The 9,303-nt window shown below is 43.9% G+C and overlaps 1 protein-coding gene across 1 annotated transcript; it reads left to right on the top strand.

Annotated features, from left to right (window-relative positions):
- Positions 1-274: 274 nt before the first annotated feature.
- LOC136469989 (pectinesterase inhibitor 8-like) lies at positions 275-808 on the top strand. The gene has a single exon (XM_066467979.1). It carries the CDS (start codon positions 275-277, stop codon positions 806-808), a length of 534 nt encoding a protein of 177 aa, XP_066324076.1.
- Positions 809-9,303: the final 8,495 nt, after the last annotated feature.

Here is a 9,303-nt window from a genome sequence, read left to right as displayed (position 1 = left end):
ACCATATAAGTTAGTATTTGTCTGTACGTTTAACTAAATCCTGTCACTTTAATATAGAAAGGTTTGATAAGATTTATAAGCATAAACACATAGTTGTCAATGTAAAATATGCCAATAATTACATACCTAATTTGCCTTGCCTATAGGCTATAAGTACTCACCTAGTCTGCCTACTTTTCTCAACACAGCTACACTTTTCGTCTCTCGTAGAAAAATCGCTCCTTCTGCCTAGCACGTCTGTTCTCTCTTTTCTGTTCCTACTACACCAAAAAGGATGAGTCCATGGACTTTCCTTGTCACCACATCCGCCATCGTCGCCATTCTTGTTCTCCACGGTGCCGACGCTACGGTGGTGACAACGTGCAAGACAGCTGCCGATAGCGATAAGCGTGTCGACTATGAGTTTTGTGTGTTAGAGTTGGGCAAGCACCATGAGAGCCCCGATGCAGATATCTGGGGCCTAGCAAAAGTGGCGGCTCTGGTCGGTGCTGCCAACACTGGGAGTGTTCTCGTCGAGATCAGGGCCCGGCTAGCCAAGCCGGGAACAGACGCCAAGACGACGACGGCGCTGCGACAGTGCCTTCAGCTGTACGACGAAGTAAATTATGCGTTCCTGTACGCATACGAAAGAATCAACGATCGCAATTACGCCGCAGGGAAGGAAGAGGTGGGGTTGGCCACACCTCTTGCGCTCAGATGCGATGATGCATTCACTAAGGTTGCCATCCCATCACCTCTCAACCAGAGCAGCAAGTACACAACGAAGATATCCATCGTCTGCATAGCAATCACCAACCTCATAAAGTGATCAAGATCATCAAGTTGGTGCCAAGTTTTGTTCATCATGGCTAGCTGTACCATTGACTGATTTTTTATTGAATAAAAGGGCCACCCCATTTAATTTTTTATTTGTGGTAAATCCAAGCTTCAAGGACTACCCATGTATTCTACCACACACGGTTTGTTAGTAATGTTTGCCTGGTCTGCATATCAACATGGATTTATATTAAAATATACTCCATCCGTTCCAAATTATTAGTCGTTTTGACTTTTTTGATACATTCATTTTGCTATGTATCTAGATATAATAATATGTCTACATACATAACAAAATTGATGAACAAAAAAAAAGTCAAAGCGACTTATAATTTAGAACAGATGTAGTATATCGCACCTACATTCTGTAGGCGGAGAGTGCTTTGGGTTAGTGTTTGGCTACCGTAGTTCATTCTGGCGCCGTCGCGTGTTGGTGTCGGCCATGTCTCAACATTGATATGGCATTTTTTTTGGTTAATTGACCTATAGAGAGCAGCCACAGGTTACTGCAACAGCGTGCACTTCACATAGGAGTGCGCTGAATGAAGGCCCTCTATCCTTGGTAACATCACAGTGTTGCCCTTGCCGATACATCCTCCCGTCGATCTCCTGTTTCCCCTTCGTTTCCCCACGCCTCCACCTCTCGCTTTCTCTCCCTCCCTAAGCCCACGTGAGGTAGCCAGTGGAGCCAATGGTGATGGGTGGTCGGCGGCTCACGCTATTTCAAGGGTGTCTCCTCCACGCCTGTGTGCGTCTTTCAAGGGTATCTCCTCCATACCTGTAAGCCTCTGGTGACGCTTCTCGATCAGTGTGCCACTTTCTTAGGTTCAGATCATGTCTGTGATAGTTGCCCATGACTACCCTATGAGGCCCCTATTTATTTTTTTCCGCTAAATCTCTTCCTAGACGGAGGCTCACTCTAATGATGTCCTGCTGCACAAATCCACTGCTAGTGTGGGCATGGCCGCATGGGTGACCTCATAGATTTGCATCCGTGCGGGCAGTCATCGCACCTAATGACCAGAAGACTACACATCTTCAGGAGTGGTGCCATCCTGGACATCACAACATCAGCACCGTAGCTTACCAAGGGCAGAGGCCGAAGTAGCCAATGAGCACCACCAGCAGCGTGTTGAGCCTTGCCGCATGTGGATTCACACCGGCTACAACAGTTACGGTAAAGCCACCTATTGATGCCAAATTCGTTCATACACCAGCAAGGACTAGCATGCCTGAGGTTGCACATGACCTATCACGCAACGAGGAAAACCCGAGCTCAGCAAGACAAACCAGCCGGTCAGTAGAGCTGGTTTGAAACCCGTTCTTTGCATAAAGAGCTCGAGAACACCTCCCGAGAAGACCTGTTGGGGGAGATGCACATTAAGGTTGTCCTATGTAACACCCAAAAATTTGCATATTTTTTAAATAGGAGAAAATGATTAATTATGCATTTTTATAGGAATTTGAATTTAGGAAAAATAATAAATTTTATCAAATTAAAATCAAATATAGGTTAACAATCATGTATGTGCATTCATGACGCTGCATGTTATTTTGAATTGCTTGGTTTGAAGTCAGATTCTAAATTATTTTGAATTTGTATTTGGAAATTGCTTTGGAAAATTGGAAAAAGAAATGAGCTTCTTTCCTCCCCATCCCCACATTCGGCCTGTTAGCCCAGTTCTCCCGCGGCCGTCCCAGCGCGCCGGCCCTCTTCACCTCTCCTCCCCGCTTGGGCCGAAGCCCAGCTCGGTTTTTCTCCCGCGCCACTCTTTCGCACGGCCCAGCCGAGCGCCAGCCCAAGTCACGCTACACGTCGCCCCGCGCTCCTCTTTCCTCCGGCTGCTGACACGCCGGGCCCGCCTGTCGGGTGTATCCCCTTCCATGCGCCATACCCGGGCCGGATTCCTCCGCCGCACCGACGTCTGTGTCCGGTGCCGCCACGAGCCCTGTGTCGTGCCTCCCAAGAAGTCGCCCCTCATAAATACCACCTGAACCGCCTCCCTATCCCATCCCATAGCAAGTTTTCGCCCCGCTTCGTGCCGCGTCGCGCCTAGCCCCAAGCGCCGCTGCGAGAGCCGCCGTCCGTCGAACGTCGCGCCGCCATCGTTGCTCCCCGGTCTTTTCTTTTGGTTTCGGTGAGATCCCTTCCCCTCCTCCCTCTCCCGGTGCTTCTCTTTCGTCGAACCGAGCACTGTAGAACGAAAACCGAAGCTCCAGTGAGCCAGCCATGGCGCCGCCGCGGTCAATCTCACCGTCGGCCCTATTCCGGCAACGTTTTTTTTTCCACCGCCAGATCCAATCTCGGCCGTCCATCTCTAATCTGGCGGCCCAGGATGAAGGATACCCCTTCGTTCTAGAACTTTGCATAAGAGCCCTTATAATTATTTTAGTATTAACCCGCCGCCCCTAGGGCCTTTCTAGGTTCCATTTTCTTCTTTTGAAAGCGTATTTTGGTTCGTTTAGATTGAGAATACGTTTTCAGCTATTTACAGTTTTGCCACTCAACTTGTTTTAGCCATAAAATCTCTGTTTTAACTCCTATTTGATCCGTTCAAGTTGCGTTAGGTTCATAATTAAGTAATCTACATGTTTATACTACTGTTAAGTAGGTTTTCAACTTTTAAAATTTGAGGTTATATTTAATCTATTATTTTACTATAGGAAAGCTTGTTTAATTTATAACTTCTTCGTTTTAGCTCCGATTTTCGTGATCTTTGCGTTTGTGTGTTCGTAGCGAGACGTAGATTTGTTTTCCAAACTTTTCATCTTGATTTTATGCTATTGGTGTACTGTTCTAATCTATAGCTTTGTTTGCTTTGCATGATTGCTCCTAGATGCTTGTATGTTGCTGTGTTATCGAGTATAGACGGTGAGCAATTCGTGGGAGATCAAGGGTACTACTTTGACATGCAGGACCAGCAGGAGTACTTTGCTCAAGGCAAGTATAGCATGGATTATCCATATTTCCTATTCACTTTAATACATTAAATTCATGTTGCATGTGTCACCTTGATAGGGATTCCCTAGAATTGAACTTATACCTTGTCACCTATGGGATATGCATTGGGTAGCTTTGCTAGTGCTCAATTAAACCATGATCTTGTAACTTGACTAATGGCATATGCAATAAATATTAAAATATGACTTTTTAGCAACATGGAAACAGGGTCTGGAGTATTTAGCTACTTTCTAAATGCTTCAGATTCCTCTCCCTAAGGACTTATTTGTACGTGATCATCCAGGACTTACAGTACAGCTATAAGGGCTACATGGCTCTAGCTTTAGCTCACTATGAGGACATTTTCTAGCTTGTTAGAGGTTACCTTCATGGCACAAGAGGGGTGTGTTCCGGGTTAGATATAGTGCGGCCTCTGTCCGTCAGTGTATAGGCTGCGCGTCATTGTGCCTGTCGGAAGGAGAGCCCTACATTCGCAGGCTACAGAAACCTAGCGGCCCTAACTTGTTAGACAAACCTTTGAAAGGCTTCATAGTGATCCCTGCCTGCTCACTTTGGAAGTATTTTGGGAGTTGCAAACCTGAGCATATGGGTATCATAACTCACAGTGAAAGTGTACAACCTCTGCAGAGTGTAAAACTAGTATATCAGCCATGCTCATAGTCATGAGTGGCCTTGGAACCCTTATGGAATAGAAGAACACTAAGTAATATCTGTTTATGCTATTCATTATTCATGTTTATATTTGATCATGTGTTTTGCATTGGGAATTGAAACAACTTGTTGCTACTCTTAAGCTAAAATTGTGACAACTAAAAATTGAACGTTGTTAAACCTGTGTCAAGCCTTTTGAGCCTCATGAACCTCGTGTTACACTTGTTGAGTACGACATGTACTTACGCTTGTTCATTTTCATTATTTGGATAAAAATCCCGGATAGGTAACAGATGGCTATGGGTATGATGATTTTCCTGAGGATTTCTAGACTTATGGTCAACCAGTCGACGTCCCGGTGAAATGGAGCCTCCACAAGAGATCTTTTTGTTATATTTCTGCTACATTTAAGTGATAACTCTGTCTTATTCGCGATGTAATAAACACTTGTGATGATACTATTTATAATTTATCGACTTATGTGTGTGACTGATCTCATGGCGCACATAAGATTTTGCACTGCATTTTATCCATAAAATTGGGTGTGACATCCTAGGATCGGCAAAGCCATCTAGAACGTCACTGAATCTTGTTTAGAGACATGCCGAATAGCAGAGGGTCAGAAAAGTTAGGGTAAAAGTGTAGTAGATTATTTTTTTATGTTTGGATGTTGGATTTCTCAATCAGGAATGATCCACCGATTTTTATAGGGGATGGTCTTATCCTAGTAGGCAACATATGCAAGACACATTTTGCAAGTTTCCCACATCAAAACATGAGCTAGAACCGAGTTGGACTCTAACCGGTCTTAGACTAGGAAAACAGGCTTAGCCAGATCCTGAAACCAGCTAAGCTAGTTTCCTCAGGGCCAGGGCAGCTATTGTCGAGCGCTTTACAGAGAAGCTGGCCTAGCCAGTTTGAGAATCTGGCTAGGCCGGCTGTGGCAGATTGGGCCTAAAGCCCTCTTTTCTTTGGACGGACTCCAAACACAATGATCCAAATGTCTTTCTTGATCGCCTTGATGCCTAGGATCTTGTGGTATAATCCATTACACATGTTGGTACATTTTTGCTATCAACATATGCCCCCAATTTTTAGGTGAAGTTTATGCGAACCAAGCACCAAATAGCAACGATGTCCAACTCATTGGCTACTCAGCGTCTAAGGACGTTGTATACATGACCATTTTGGTATATGGGCGATACATATAATGCTCACATTATGAAAACTAGACCCTTACTTCTAATGTTGATCTCATGGGGTATTCTAGTTTTTGTGTATGTATAGTTACTAATGGTGCTAAGGATGGTATATTGGTGCACTCCGATTGGTATCACACTTTAAAGATCCATCTTTTATACCTTAGCATCATTTGGTAGACATTGTCTCCTATATTTCCTATCTAAGCATATGTGCAAGCTATAATCCAAACTCTTAGCACATATGTAGGGGGGAGCAATTGCTACCATACGGGGTTCATGAAACTTGTCCATATCCTTTTACACATGGTAAATATGCTTGGGCAAGCAACATGGATTCAATTAAATTTTAATTCATATCTTTGTGTAAGGGTTGTCATCAATTACCAAAAAGGGGGAGATTGAAAGCTCTAGTTTGGTTTTGGTGAATTGATGAAACACTAAGTGCTAACCTAGTTTATCAAAGTGATTATGAGATAGGTAGCACTACTCCAAGTGGTGAAGCAAATGAAGATCATGACATGATGATGATGTTGCTATGGTGATGATCAAGTGCTTGGACTTAGAAAAGATGTAAAACAAAAACAAAAGGCTCAAGACAAAGGTATAAGTGGTAGGAGCCTTTTTGTTTCGGTGATCAAGACACTTAGCAAGTGTGATCACATTTAGGTTTGATAGACGTACTATTAAGAGGGGTGAAACTCTTATCGAAATGTGGTTATCAAAGTGCCACTAGATGCTCTAACTCATTGCATTTGTATTTAGGATCTAGTGGAGTGCTAACACCCTTAAAAATGTTTGTGAAATATGCTAACACATGTGCATAAGGCGATACACTTGGTGGTTGGCACATTTGAGCAAGGGTGAAGAAGATAGAGTTGAAAAGGAGTTAGTCGCGCTGGTCACAGAGTGACCGGACGCGTCTGGTATGATGACCGGACGAGACCGGTCAAAGTAATGCGGCTCAGTGCTGAAGTACAGAGTGACCGGACGTGTTCAGTCATCACACCGGATGCGTCTGGTGTGAATCAGCGAGTGTTAGTGTTCAACGTAATAGTTGATCAGACGCTGGGAGCGTCCGATCCGGAGTGACCGAATGCATCCGGTCGGCCCAGAGCGGCTCTAGGAGCTCTCTGGACTCGACCGGACGCTGCGTCTCCTACGTCCGGTCCAGAGTGACCGAACTCGTTTGGTCGGCCCTAGGAGCTCTCTAGACTCGACCGGAGGCTGTGGCTCTGCGTCTGGTCGTTTTTAACAGCGCGTTCGATCATAGGTGAGTGTGATAGCAGTAACGGCTACTTCATTTTGAATTGGACACGTGGCGGTCAGGTAGCAACCAGACACGTCCGGTCGCCATACTGGATGTGTCTGGTATACACGACCGATGCGTCCGGTGCACACGACCTGTGTGTCCGGTCGACGCGTAGTCAGCCCAATAATTGAGTCAACGGCTCTATTGTTTGGGGTGTCTTAAATACCATTTGGCTAGCTCTAGCTCACTCTCTTGGCCATTTGCATTGACATAGCAACCTTGTGAGCTTAGCCAAAGCCCTCCCACTCATCTTCATCATTGATTCAACATCTTTGTGAGATTGGGAGTGAATACAAGTGCATTGCTTGAGTGTTTACATCTAGAGGCACTTGGTGTTCATGTTTTGCTACGGGATTTGCTTGTTACTCTTGGTGGTTGCCATCATCTAGATGGCTTAGAGCAGCGAGGATCATTGAGCGGAGGTTGGTGATTGTCTCTGGCTCCAATCTTGGTGATTATGAGGGGTTCTTGACCTTTCCCCAGCAGAGAGCGAAAAGATACTCTAGTGAATTGCTCATGGCTTGTGTGATCCTCATCTTGTGTTGGTTGAGCAACACCCTATTGAGGGTTTGGCGTGTGATGCCAATTAGCGCGTGAACCTCCAAGTGAGTGAATCGCCACAACGAGGACTAGCTTGCTGGCAAGCAAGTGAACCTCGGTAAAAAATCATTGTGTCATCATTTGATTCCGAGGTGATTGATCTTCATTGATATTGATTCTTGTGATTAATTGGTTCATTCCTCGACTTGGCGGTATAACCATCTTGCTCTCTCTCTTTACATTACCGCAAACTAGTTATCAAGCTCTTTAGTGTAGCTAGTTGTAAGAGCTTGTTAGTTTGGTTAGTGTGGCTCTTTAGTTAGCCTTTGAGGGCACACTAACTTAGTGTAGTGACATAGCTATTGTGCGTTTAGAAACTAGAATTGTGGTAGGAGTCTTGCATTTTAGTAGGCTAGTGCAACACTTGCTTTGTCTCATAATTGTCTAACCGATTTGTTAAGTGTTGTTGTAGAAATTTCTAATAGGCTATTCACCCCCCTCTAGCCATTAGGACATTTCAACCCTGCAGGATTTACCGAGAATATTCCGGTAAAAATAAGAAATTTCTTTGTTTTATTAGATTTTGTAGTACTTGATATGCAGGAGGACATGAAGACACCCCTCATTCTTAGAAGACCCTTCCTGACTACTACAAATGCACACATTGATGTCGGAGCTGGAGAAATCAAATTTCATATCAATGGCAAGGAAGAGTGATTCGCCTTCAAACCAAGACTGGAACAATGCTCTAATTTAGAATGGCATGGAAAACAAGAACAACCATTAGGGTCTCCATCTTCAAGACTGATTGATGCACCCAAGGAATAAATGCAACTGGAGAAGTCCGGTTCGGTGGACTTAAAATCCCGAACCATCACTGGGAGGTAAATTGGTAGTTATCCATATTTACTTTTCATATTGCATATTCACTTTTTAACACTTGCATTAGAAAATAAAAATTCTCATCATGGCATTATAAAAATTTAATCCCTATGTAATTAATTTTTACGGAGTGTAAAAACCCATAAGAAATATTTACCGTGGAGGCGTAAAAAATTAAAAATACCATTATATCATCTTGTTATATTTCATATTATCATAAAGTATTTTTGCATTGCCTAAATATGTGTATACGGTAGAAATACGAGAGACACATGGGACCCACTCAACCACCTTCCATCACCTCCATATCACCTCCATTTCCATTCTTCTTCACTCTGCACCGTCTAGGACGCATTTCCACCGAAAGGAGCACTCAACTTGCTTAATCACGAAGCAAAGAAATATCAGGAGGAGGATGAGGCCATTTGGCCACAATGTGGGGCCGGCCAACCCCACCACTTGGCCGGTCGGCCTGCTGCTGCACCGGCTATAAATACCACTCCTTCCTGGCTGCTCTCGGCCTCAAACACAACTGCAAATCAGCTCCCAAGTTCAAAATTCCACTTCTCAATTTCGTAGTTTGAATTTTCACCTAGTAGAAGTGATTTTGAAAATAGGAAAAAGTGAGGAAGTTTGAGAGTGAAAGTGCTGCTGAAATTTGAGCAAGGGTGAGAGAAATTAAGAGTAGAAGTGAGAAGGTTTAAGAGTGGAAGTGCTGTTACAATTGAGAGGAAAAATCAATAGAATTAAGGGGGAAAGTTCTGACAAAATCTTGATTAGAAAATCCATTAAGCAATCTTGGATGACTTGTAGCACCCTAGGTGTTAGGCTTGCATAATTGCACTTGCATTTCATAAACATGAGCATCATTCATACATGCATGAGCTTTGATGGTTTGAAACATGCTTTTAAAACATTGCAACATATGTTTATATCCCATG

The sequence above is a fragment of the Miscanthus floridulus genome, chromosome 8 (genome assembly GCF_019320115.1).
Source record: "Miscanthus floridulus cultivar M001 chromosome 8, ASM1932011v1, whole genome shotgun sequence".
Classification (NCBI taxonomy): Eukaryota; Viridiplantae; Streptophyta; class Magnoliopsida; order Poales; family Poaceae; genus Miscanthus; species Miscanthus floridulus.
This window is presented reverse-complemented; position numbering and strand designations above follow the sequence as displayed.